At 46.7% G+C, this 13,212-nt stretch overlaps 1 protein-coding gene across 1 annotated transcript in view; it reads right to left on the reverse strand.

Annotated features, from left to right (window-relative positions):
* Positions 1-5,601, reverse strand: part of Sgt1 (suppressor of G2 allele of skp1) — a 45,549-nt gene extending 39,948 nt beyond the window's left edge. Inside the window, exons 1-5 of the mRNA XM_037421601.2 lie at positions 5,445-5,601; positions 5,303-5,351; positions 4,455-4,545; positions 4,303-4,375; positions 4,170-4,240 (exon numbers count right to left, since the gene is read on the reverse strand). Coding sequence (XP_037277498.2) covers positions 4,170-4,240; positions 4,303-4,375; positions 4,455-4,545; positions 5,303-5,351; positions 5,445-5,473 — 313 coding nt within the window. The 5' untranslated portion in view covers positions 5,474-5,601. The remainder of the gene's footprint in view (positions 1-4,169; positions 4,241-4,302; positions 4,376-4,454; positions 4,546-5,302; positions 5,352-5,444) is intronic.
* Positions 5,602-13,212: the final 7,611 nt, after the last annotated feature.

Below are 13,212 nucleotides of genomic sequence, written 5' to 3' on the forward strand. Positions count from 1 at the left end.
TGACTCCGGAAATTTCGACTAGCTGAGGTTGATGATATGTGGGGTTTAACGTCCCAAAACCACCATATGATTATGAGAGACGCCGTAGTGGAGGGCTCCGGAAATTTTGACCACCTGGGGTTCTTTAATGTGCACCCAAATCTGAGCACACGGGCCTAAAACATTTCCGCCTCCATTGGAAATGCAGCCGCCGCAGCCGGGATTTGAACCCGCGACCTGCGGGTCAGCAGCCGAGTACCTTAGCCACTAGACCACCGCGGCGGGGCGACCAGCTGAGGTTCTTTAATGTGCATCCAAATCTGAGCACACGGGTCTACAGCATTTCCACCTCCATTGGAAATGCAGCCGCCACAGCCGAGACTCGATACCATGATCTGCCAGTCAGCAGCCCAGTACCTTAGCCACTAGAGCACTGCGGCGGGGGCCCTGCTCCAAATCATCTAGGGAAGGTAGGAGAATGCAACCCTTTTATACCTAGTCTGCAGTGTAAATTTAAAAATTGCTGGTAGTTGAAATGAAAGGGCACTGCTCCCAATCCTTAGATGAATGGAATGCTTAGTTTAAGACAATGTAAATACCGAGGGTGTCACCACGTGGAACTTAAGTTGAAAACGCAGCACCGTAAACCCGGGAGCCTCGACCGCCAATTGGCAGCATTTTTACAGGATGCCTTTAAAAGGGGGCAACGGCCGCTGGATAAAAACAATGTGCAGCCTGCTGCGTCGCGTCACCATCAATGGGCGAGCAGGTATGGGCAGAGTTGACAGTTTCGGCCGCTTTTTTGGAAAGGGCGCCGACACTACACCCGTCGAAGCGGATGGCACTTCGCGTTTAAATGTGGTTGCGGGAGGGTTTGTGCGTGTGTGTGCTTTTTCGCGTGCTTTCTCGTGCTTATTTTGTGTGTGATCGTGTGGGAGTGGGTCGGCTTGCCTCATGGTTCATGTGATCGAGTACGATTATTTGATGCGTGCGTGTGTGGTAAAGGGTTTTTTAGTGGTAAGACGCCGCAAAGTTTTCTGCGCGCCACTGAGCAGCTCAAACACGAAAAAAAGACTACATTGATACACAGCACATTCCCCTGCGATCTACAGCTTCAAGAAGCGTATCGGGATGCATATTTTTTATAAAAGAGCACTTATTTTTTAGTCACAAATGAGAGCTAAAGCAGACGTGCGCCGGCGCCTCCAGACAGCATCGAATCGCCATGCCAAGAGTTTCCTTCACGGACGCGCGCAACGAAACAAGAAAACAAGCATCACAAGGAGCCCAGGGCATGTCCTTACCCTCTACACATGCATGTCTTCAAAAAGAAGATATGCACATTCCTCCTAAAAACTTGGAGAGAACTTGCATATGCTGCTCTTACCTGTGTTTATTATTTATTTTTATTTTGTCTGCCATCGTTGTGCATAAGTAGTCTCCCATCATTACTTCTTTATGTGCTAATTCACAATTACATACATTTATTTGTCAAATTGCTTGATGTCAGAAAAAAGTTATAAATGATGGTATTGTATGCATTCCAATTTTGTACTGCTACATAAAACCGCTCATGTATGTGTGTACACAGGGGGTTGGCACTTTGTCAGGATTCCTTTGCCTTTACGCCAAGCCCCTAGGCACACTGTCTATACTGGTTGTCTGAAATAAAATAAATGGATAGCCAACCAGCACAAATGAGGAGAAATCAAGACATCAAAACAGGGCTTTTTTGGGGGCGACTGTTTTCCCAGCCAAACTGGTGAGAAGAAACCCTTTCCCCTGGTTGCCGCCCTGGTACTTTACTTATACGTGCTACAAATTACTTGGAATGTTCACGAAACCGGGAAGGATCCAAACTAGAGGTGGTGCAGGGTAGGACTGGTGGTGAACAACGGCCAAGAAGTTTTGATGTTTCAATAGTGTGAGCGAGTCGTGTAGTGCAAATCAGCAGACGTTCAAGAATGGAGTTATGACGCTGCTGGAGTACTTGAGTGTCGCCGGGGCGACGACCAGCGCTGGAGTTCGTTTTAGTGTTTCCTTGAAGAGAAATTTTCAAGACACGTTTGAAGAATTGTGGAGTACTCGCGTGTAGCGAATATGTGAGACCGCTAGGTGTTCTTCCGCAGCTTATGATACGCGAAATCGCATTTGTAGTGTGTTAAGTTCCCGTTGTTTTAAATGCCTTCTAAGCGATTTTGCGAGATGTATTTGGTAGCTGTCGAGTGTGCAAGTTTTTGTGATGCCTTTGCTGAGAATACATATCTTGTTTGTGCCCAAGTTCTTGCTAAAAAATTTTAGCAAGGTCTTTGGACCACAACTGGCATTCTTAATGCACTAAAAGAACCAAAATTTAAATTGTAAGTGATTTAGTGGTGCTTTTTGGTGGACAGATGCGTCAGCCCTTGTAATCTGCCCGGCAATTGCATCCTTATAAACGAAATCGGTGATCCTTTTCATTTCAGGTGATTCAAACGGGCAGCATTCATGGAGAGAATTTAAGGCCTATATTCCACGAATGATTGGCCCTGCTAGGGCAAACTGTCCATATATGTGGTCTACTAGGAACTCCTAATGACGATTCGAAATAGAACCTGTTATGTGCAGCTACGAAACGCATTATTTACGGCCTACTGTGCCGCGTAGAAATTAGTGTGAAAGCATTTCTCCTGGGAGAAGCGGTGGCGCCAAAGCGGGCGCGAAATGAACTAGGCCGGTCTTGCCGCTTTCGGCGGCACCCAGCAGACCGCACCTTTTTTATTTAGCGGCCGCCGCTGTACAGATATGAAAGTCCGAGACATGGCTTGCATTAATTGAAGCAATGAAAAATGGCCTATGCACCAATAATGTCGGCACTCTGGAGTACTCCAGACAACATCCTATAGAAATTTGTGTGGTCTATAAATTGTCAAGCCAAGCATGCGTTTGTAATATATACAGTAACTACGGTGAATGATTTTCCTAGGAAAAAACGTATAGCAACAAAATAGCAAGCAACAAGAGATAGGTTATGGACATTCACAGTAATAGCTCTCGAGGTGACAATGTTTTTTCAACTGATTTGAGACTTAAACTCATTAAAATTACAGCATTCCAGAGATCTCATCACACCATCCAAACAAACAGTATCAATAGAACAGCACTGTCACTATTTCATTAAGAATGTGCCATATCTGACCCGTCTTCTCTGCACCTTTTGGTCACTGCTCTGGAAAAGTGGAATGCCTTGCACATCTACGCTAATAAACATCACACCAAGTGGTTTTGTCTACACATGTTTCAAGGAAACTTATTTTGGAGAGTACAAAATGTATCCATCCACCTAACCAAGACCGAAAAGAACATGGGCACATTTGGGAGATGTAACTTTGACATGACAATAATACCCAAGTTGCCCTTGAGCACACCCTTGGCTAACGATGCCAAGCAAGCTATAGTGTATTCACTTGGAGTCATCTGCGAGTAGCGCTACAAGTGGAGTCGCCATTTTCTATGTCTGCACACTGTCCGCCCATGCAAAAAGCTAGCTGCTACAGCTGCAGAATCCTTACAGACAGCAGAACAGTGCGTACAAGTGGACCATCAAAATGGTGCAGAGATGGCGTCACTGCCTTGCGGATCAAGGTTCAATGCATACCACCTATAAATATAGTAACTGTTTTCCCAATAGGGGCTATGCACTGAGCCTTGATTCGCAAGGGGGCAACACTAATGCCGCATCATATTGAAGGTCCATTCGCCTGCCCATCTAGCTATCCATGCTGTGGCACGCAGGAGGTATTGTAGACGTCACTACACATCCAAGTTGCCGTACAGATCTCGGACAGAGCACGTGCAGAGAGTAATTCGCGCGTGCGGAGCGCCTAAATGGCGACACCGATCCTCCCGAATGACATCAAGTGCATACCTCCTATACAGCATTGCTCCTTTTTTAGCAGTTGTGAAGGATTTAAAGACAGTTTACAATATGCCTGCTAATCAAATAGTTGTAGACATTATCTCATCTAACCATCACTGTTCTGTAGCAGGTTCACAAGTAGGGTAAACACGAATGACTGGCACTGCTACTTGCAGCAAAATGATTTAACTACCATTCTCGTAGACCCCAAAACATGCTAAGCATGCACTGTGTCAAGCTTTTTGCATATGCCTCCTGCAGTGAAATTTCCTTCGTAAGACAAGGAGCTTACCACCTAGGTGCAATCCTTCCTCCAGAACTTCTTTGGCTTCCTGATATTTGTCCAGATGGAACAATGCCAGTCTGCAGAATGATTACGACAATATTAACATAATTATTAAAACATGGCAAATTGCATCACCTACCCTTTCCTGAAGTGAAGCTTGGCATTCTTCTCGCAACCAAGCGCGAAAGCTTTGTCCACATCCGAGACTACGGCTAAAAAAAACATACAATTCTTGACACTGACAAGGTAACACGCAAGAATGCAGGCTAAAGAAGCATTTAAAGATCGTACCTTCCCAGTTTTCAAGTTTGAAATGGGTGTGAGACCTCTTAACGTAGACTTCACTGTTGCCCAAGTCTATTTGGGCTGCCTTGTTGTAAAGCTGCAAATGCATTCAAACAAACGTAAATCTACAGCCTGATACAGCAGGACATGAGGAGAACTGCTAATTCGGCCCCTTGGCTAATTGCACGCATCGCGCACTGCACGAAGTAATGTCACATGGCTACAACAAAACACGACTATGTTAGGGCTCGTGGTTATCAGTAGGGAATGTCATTTCTACGCGGCGCGACGCATAAAAACAAATTTTAGCACAGGATTCCACTAATGCTAACACCTGCGTACATTTCTAAGTATTTCGCCCACTTTGACGCACTGACAAGCCACGAACGGTACGCAACTTGTCCGCGCTAGGAAGAAGCACATGAATGTTTACTTCGGTTCGCTTTCTTGCCCTGCAACAATTAGCGGGCTTACGTTGTGCTACCACTAATACGCCTGTCAAGGAAAGTTATATTGGGTCCCTAGCGCGCTTTGTTCGCGCGTAAGAAACACGTCGCATTCGAAACACTGTCGTAACGCCATACAACCAAGCTATCTACCACTTGCAAACCCTTAGGCGACAATCGGCTACGAAACGTCAGTTGAGGCATTCTAGGCGCACCAAGGGACGGCCGAGAACTCGCCAGGAAGTTGTGCGATACGCCTTGCGTAGCTCGGACAGCGTGCACCCCAAGCTGCTCAAGACAGCGCGGTAATTTTAAGCAAGGGCAAAGTTGCAAGAAACAAACGCAAAGCTCACACAGGCCACAATGGTGAAACAAGAAAACAACTCCGCATTTAAAAGGCTGACTCACGTTCAGCGCGTCGGCGTAGTTTTCGTCAACGAAGGCGCTGTTCGCTTTGCTGCAAAGAACCCCAAAAGCGTGTAAAATCGCACCAACATTAACAAATACGTGCTACATCGCTACATAAGGCGGGAATTAGAAGCGTTCTCACCTTAAAATGTCGACAACTGTATCAGCCATGCCTCGAACTGACAGACCCGCGGGTCAGGCTTGCTGGCAACGACGGGGTTCAAAGACGCTGTGCTCCTCGCACGCGTCTGGTGTCGAACACTTGAAGGCCCTGGCACTTGCCGACTGCTCGCTAGGGTCGCTAGCGTCGCTACACTCCTGCAGCCAACGGTGTAGCGCGAGAGATAGCGTTCGTGGTTCTCGTGTAACATGCACATGCGTAAATTGTAAAAAAAAAACGAGGTTTTCTTTTATCTTTTTCTCAAAATTTGAGCGATTTGCGTAACTAGGCGCCAACAGTGTTCACGTTGGTACCACTCGGCACCGCCTGCGTGCTGCAGCATACTGCGCAGGGGCGCAAACACGGAGGAAAGATGCGCAAATGACATTTTGACGCACGGAGTTTTGAAGCGATGCCTTTTCATGCCACGGGATCAGGCAGCCATGAACGGATACCAACGAGTCTGATAACGTATCGGTAATAATCACCCCGTGCATGACCCAAAGCATGAAGGGCATTCAGGACCACCTATCCTTGCATGAAATGAGAAAGAAAAAAATACATGATGCAAGAACTACTGCTTTGCGTGCCTAATCCACGATATGATTATTTATTAGGCTCGCCGAAGTGGGGCACCACCTTGCTATTTGCAATTCTCCCTTCGAAATGCGGCAAGTGTGATGCATATATTTCGAGAGGGATAAAGCACAAAATTTGGCGTACGCTAACACACTTTGTATGTTTGTCACATGAGCAGCGTGGTTCAGGAGTGTGTCAAGTTCACAGCGTATCAGGTGAGAAATGGTGGTCACTGAACACAACCAATAGTTTCAATCATAAATGGCTGTTTTTGTACGTCTCGTCTCGCGAGCACATGCGGGAAAGCTCGTAAGAAATGCGATATCTCTTTTAATGTTTTTCTACCACTCACACTATATTTAAATACCCACACGATTTACTGAAATACCGGTGCTGTAGACAGATTACATGCCCTGACAGCAATTATTGGAAGAACAAAAAAAAGAAAGAAAAACTTCCATGAATTAAAATTATTACATCTCGTTCGTTGTTCATTATTTTTTCTAACAAATTTAGCATATTCTAACAAATGATTGCGAAACTATCTATTGTTTAACATTCTGAAATTATGAACAAATTCTTTTATATAGCAAGGCACCGCTCGTTTCATGGGCGAAACCCCCGTGGGTGGGTTGCGCCAGGATAAAGGTGGCAAGCAATCGCTCATTCCTAGACATGCGCGACCCGTTTGACTAGTGTGGCTACCAGGCTTTCAGTGAACACGCTCATGCACTCGCAAAAGCGTACAACGACCAATGAAATCGAAAAATCTCCTTTGTTTTAATCAGACTTTCCGCAGCTAAAGTTACCTTGGAAGGGCAGGTGGGGTTCACCTAGAAAGGAGGAAATAGTAATTACAAGACTGCGTTGTCGAGTCCCTTCACTAAACTTTTACCTTCGCAGGTCAGATCTGGCACAGTCGCCTTTATGCCTTCACTGTAATGAAAGAGAATCTCTGGAGCACTTCTTTTTGACGTGCCGAAGATTTAAACTACACAGGAAAATACAGCTTGAAGAAACGCTACGAAAGTTGGACTTAAATTTGTCACTTGCGGTGATTGTTTTTAATTTGGCGCAATGACATTTAGTTTTGGCCACAGTAGCGCTTTCAACGCTGTAGCAATTTTTTACGAGAGCCTAAAAGAATGGAACATTGAGTGCAGCTTAAAAATCATTTGTTTTAGGTAAAGACGTTTTGTGGGTGTGTGTGTTGTGTGCGCTTTATGTTATTGTTTTAACGGCTTTGTTGTGAAATATTACAAGCTTAAATTATTACTTGTACGGGCAGAATTTCAACCCTTTCCCTCAACAAGTGACTTAGTTAAATAGGCAAGGCACTGTCCGATCCATGGCCTACGACCCAGAGTTGGTTGCGCCAAGATATTGAAAAACCAATCAACCAACATGTTACTGAGCTTCTTTAAAGCACATGTTCTTATCGGTAAATCGATGGCAATCTCTGTAGGGCACGGTGTAACAACATGGGCACGGCAGTTTCAGCAGTGAAATGTTTGAATTCAATTAGGAAAATTGGCAGATCCCACGTACAGTGGGAATCGATGATATGCGAAGCATGAATGAGAAATGTCGATATGCCACTTAAACATCAGCACAACGTTACGAGGTGGAGGTAAACGATGTCATACAAGGCTTCCGTGTCATGATTATGATGTTTGAATGTGTCGTCTACCTTCGTCATCTATTCACGTCCCGTGATATTAAATTTAGTATAAGTGGAGCTAGCGAAACAGCCGCGAGAACGCTATGAGCGTGGTATGTTGTCATGTTCTTACATGACACGCGTGTCAGGATTATCATGTTTGCACCAGTCATATATTTCATCAACCATTGAGGTCACGTAACACCAAATTTGGTATATGTGGAGCTAGCAAAACAGCCGAGAGCGCATAATGAAGCGCACTATAGCGTTGACGCGTGCGCACGCTGGGCACAGCGACGCTACGTTTGCAAAACGCGAGCACTCTATACCAGCGTCCGTCGGCGCGGCCCGACGGCAACCGGCGCGAATTTCGACATGCTGCATTTCGCACCAATGCGTTACCCAGACAACCCTGCGTCTCTCTGTTTTCTTGACGGAGGGACGCCGGGCGCGTTGAAACGCGCATGCGTCAAAGCAACGCAGCGCGGCGCGCGCCTGCGAGTATATGACAGGAGCGGTGCTTGGCGTGCCAACGCCGGAGTGATGCAACGAAATTAACGCTGGTGAGCACGCGCACCATGTCACGTCTAAATATACTGGCGCCTTAATTGACTGTCGCATGTTGTCATGTTCTCACATGACATGCATATAGCAAATTTGGCCCATGTGAAGCTTGCGAAACTGCGACAAGCGCATGATCAGTGTGGCATGTATTCATGTTGTTACATGACAGGCATGTCGTGATTGTCATGTTTGGATGTGTTCCGATGGAGGCGGAAATGTAGTAGGCCCGTGTGCTCAGATTTGGGTGCACGTTAAAGAACCCCAGGTGGTCCGAAATTCCGGAGCCCTCCACTACGGCGTCTCTCATAATCAAACAGTGGTTTTGGGACGTTAAACCCCACAAATGAATCAATCAATCATGTTTGGATGTGTCATTTACCTATGTCGTCCGTTCGCGTCGCGTAATACTGAGTTTGGTACTGTTACGCCTACGAGTCCACACCGAACCTCAATGCCTCTGAAAAAGGCAATCTGTGTCAAGGCCAGCAATCGAGCCCGCCTGACGTGCCAACCCAACGACGTCATCAAGCGGCGGCGCCGGTCTGTCACGCAACGCACCGCGAGCTCCCTCGGCCCGCGAGCCCGTTGAAGCTATCGGCGCCTTCCAGTCTGGCGGGTCTTACGCAATGCGGGGGAACATCCCTCGTCCTTGGCTGCAACCACGCGCAGCAATCGGCGCCTTCGAGTCTGGCGAGTCTTACGCAATGCGTGGCAACATCCCTCGTCCTTGGTGCAACCACGCGCAGCGGCGGGCCCCATTATCGGATTCCGGCATCACGGCCAGCGGCGCTTCTTGTTGGACATTTGGTTACTCAAAGAATCCATCCGGTGCCTTAAAAAAAAAAAGACCTGCGGAGCGTCACGAGCAGCTGACCTATGTGTCAGAGAAGACTCTCGTGGGTTCGAGCCCCTTCGCAGTCGGCGCGCCCGGTGCCCTTGGCAGCGGCGAGTTTCGTGGCGCCCATCGTAACCTCGTCGGCGGTGCGTCTCGTAACAGCGTGTGAGAGAAGACATATCGGCTCTTCGAGTCTCTAAGCTGTCGGCCCCAGTGCCGAAGTTGTAACGCCTCTATATCTATGCTGTACATAAACCTTACCTTAACTCACCGTCGTCTCGTCCGCTCGTCTACCAGCTCTGCGCAGAAGCAGTCGCGAGCTGAGAAACATAAAAGCGCTACAAAACGGCTGGTGACTGTGTCGGCGTAATTCAGAGCAGTGGCGCCTTCGGGACCGTGTTGGCGTCGCTGTCTTCGTAACAGTCCATGTAAAGCTAGCGAAACGGCCGCGAGCGCATCATGGGCGTAGCATGTAGTCATGTTGTTAAATGACAAGCATCTCATGTTTATCATGTTTGCACCAGTATCATACCTTAGTCACCCATTCACGTCACAAATTTGGTATAGGCAAGCTAACGACATACATTTCATGATTTTCATGTTATGACTGGTCAAATATGTCCTTCAGGCAGTCATGTTACGCCATTCCAAGTTTGGTATCGATACCATAATCGAAACGGCCAGGAGAGCTAAAAGGCGTAGGCGACTAGATAGATAGATAGATAGATAGATAGATAGATAGATAGATAGATAGATAGATAGATAGATAGATAGATAGATAGATAGATAGATAGATAGATAGATGCACTCAAAGTCGCCGAAGCTCGCTAAGAAAGGCATCGCATTCATTTATTTAAAAAATCGGAGCCCATTTACGTGGAGTCAACTTGAAAAATTAAATCAGTATCAGAACATTATATGCCACGTCCATGACATACGTATGCACGTGGCTTTCGCGGAGAACTCCGAGAAAGCCGAAGATAGCGAACGATAAAACTGGTGCGGATGCAAGGAGAATGTCTAAATGTTCTGACCGCCCTTTCAAGTTTCTGCATCGCCCCTCGCTGTGATGGCACTGTCGCGCTAAGCATCGCTACCAGCATCCTCCAAAATAATCTTTCGCGAGTTCTACCTGTAAGCATAGGGGTATCAGCCGGGGTTGCCCCCCCCCCCCTCCCCCCAACTTTCGACAGTGGTCGCTTTCGACTGCACGCTGGGGAAACGAAGAACTAAGGCGAAATTTTCCTTCACCACAGTAAGCGCTCAATTATATTGCTACGAATAAATGAAAATGTTACCAGGGAATGTTTTAATATGGTGAAATTTTTCCAATACTTCTGCTGTGACGATTTTTTTTCACCCCTTGTTCTGTAGCATTGCAAAGCAGGCTACAGTACAAGGCGCGAAAGCGTATGCTGCTTTGTTATGGATGCTTTGCCTGCTTTGTTGTGGATGGGAACGATCAATCGTTTTATGGACCAATCAGAGCGTTAGCTGCTTCAGAAAAATCACTTTCTTTATTCGAAAATGAATAACATCATCCCTGCTCTGTCAAGCTGCTGTGAGCCGATAATTTTGACCAATTATTTTTGAATGTTTTAGTTTTCCCGTACTGGAAGCGCAAAAAAAAAAAAGTTGCCGCTTTGGTTTCTGACAGACCTGATTAGCCTTTTCTATGGTAACTAGGAGCGATGACAGCACTTTTTAAAGCGGCGACGTATAAAGCAGTGGACTCGAGTATAGTGGGAAGCTCAGCTTTTTAGCTTACCCCACAGCTTGACCCACCGCACCAGCGAGAAGGTGAAAGACCATGGTTAGCGCTATGCAGGCCTCATTACGAGTCGGGCTAGTTAGTTTTCATTCAACTGGAATTGACGTTTGGAATTGGAATTGATATATATATATATATATATATATATATATATATATATATATAGGGAAAGAAGTGTATACTTAAGGACTCGTTTTTCCGTGTTTTTGAAAACGAGCCCTTAAGTATACACTTCTTTCTCTTACTCATTAACGAGGGTCTCGTATTGGCAGACTTGGTGCCTTAGGTTGTATACGAGAGACTATTGGTCAGCTGCCAGCTCGTAATAAGTTCACATGCTATGTGGCGCCACACAGGCTCATAAAAGAGTGTGCCACACTCACCGCCATGGCTACAGATGGCGCTGACTGGCACTACCACGTTTAAATTCACATATGTACCCAATAAAGTGGCTGGGAGGATAGCCGCCGGGTGGGTAGCTCAGTGGTAGAGCATCGAACGCGTTATTCGAAGGGCGCAGGTTCGGTTCCTGCCCACGGCAAGTTATCTTTTCACACACTTTTATTTACCTTACAATTCAGTCTCTGTTCGGTCGCTGTTTTTGTGCAGTGTTCAATTTTTGCTCTTGGACTATTACGCTGACATCCATTTCTCCTCGGTGTGCCAACAAGACGTCGGGTGAAGACTTCGAGGGCTCGGCACCTTACAGGTACGAGGTTCCTTTATCAAAGACTTGGCTAGTACGCGACCACTTCAGTGGTTGGTAGCCGTCGCCACAAGCCTTATGCTTGTTCAAGTGCGTCAACGCTCATGAGTGATACTGCAGGACACAATGGAAAGCCTGGGGGCTTACAGGCGCGCCAAAACATCATAAAGCTGGCACGTTTCCTCATTCAGAACCACGAAATGGCTCCAGCGATATCAGCAGCAATGAAGACGATGAAGCTGAGAGCAAGAAGTTTCGATTAGAAGAGAATCTTTTCGACGATAAAACGTCAACTTATTACCTTAGTGTTGAAGAAGACATGGGCGAAGATGAACCATTTACGTTGGTTGCGTATAAGAAGAAACGAGCAGAGGGCACCCCAGTCGTCTTTCGTCCAACAGCTGAAGGTGCTAGTTTCTGGAAAATGAACCCCAATTGAGTGTCAGCAGTAGTTTCCGCTGCTAAAGAGAAAGTGCAGTCATTCAGAATGACCAGAGGTGGAAGCTTCAGTGTCAGCGTTACTTCCGTAGCTTCAGCCAAGCGTCTTCTGGTGCTTTCGAATGTAGGCGGCCTAGAAGTTAAGCCTTTCATCCCAGAGTCATACTCTCGGAACGTTGGAAAAGTAAAGCATGTGCCTCTGCAGTACTCAGACTAACAACTCCTAGAGTACTTGATAGATGCAGGGGTTATATCGGCGTGGTGGTAAATGAAATATTACCGCCAGAAATATGGAGCAGTAACGTCGCGTCCACTTCACTCAGTGATTTTGACTTTTCGAGATGACCACCCGATTCCAGGAATAATTTATTCAGGATTCAACAGTCACCTAGTGGAAGAATATCTTGGTCCAGCTCTTCGGTGTTATAACTGCCAGCGATTCGGACACATGGCGAAAAGTTGCCGTAACACACGCTGGTGTAAGATCTGCTCAGAAGAACACCACCATAAGGAGTGCAAGTCAGTTCTTCAGCCTAAGTGTGCAAACTGTGCAGGTAATCACGCTGCTTCATATTCAGGCTGCCCGCAAAGTAAAGCTGCTGCAAAAATGCGTCGGCATGAGCTCACTCATGGAAGAAAACCACGCCCCAATGAACCATCTCCAAACCTTGAGATTGTTCATCCTGTACGTGATCCACCTCAGCGGCCACCACAACAACAGTCGACAAACACGCCAAGAGAACCGCCAAGAGAGCCGCCAAGAGCACACTCGAGAGACCACTCACGAGAAGTACCTTCAAGTAACCCAACCTACGCGTGAAAGCTGCGAACGTCCACGCGACCTCAGCCGGAAAGTAGCAGAACCGACAGTGCCATGGCATGTTCGCCCCAGCTACAACATCGAAACGTCACGTCGTTCTCAACAGGCCTCAGAAACTGAACCATTCAATGGGGACCGTGCCTCTGCATCAGCCATGCATTTGATTCTACCAATGTTTTTCGCAGCACTTAAGGTAATCCTGTCTGCTCTACCGGAAGCAAACAACCTGCCAGAGGTAAAAGCCCTGCTGCCTCTAAAGCACTATTGTGTCAACAATCCGGGTCAAACCTGCGACAAGCAACATATGAATAAGCGCTACACGAATGTCTCCATATACCAGTGGAACGCCAACAGTCTTCGAAGGAAGTGTGCTGACT

The sequence above is a fragment of the Rhipicephalus microplus genome, chromosome 2 (assembly GCF_043290135.1).
Source record: "Rhipicephalus microplus isolate Deutch F79 chromosome 2, USDA_Rmic, whole genome shotgun sequence".
NCBI classification, from domain to species: Eukaryota; Metazoa; Arthropoda; class Arachnida; order Ixodida; family Ixodidae; genus Rhipicephalus; species Rhipicephalus microplus.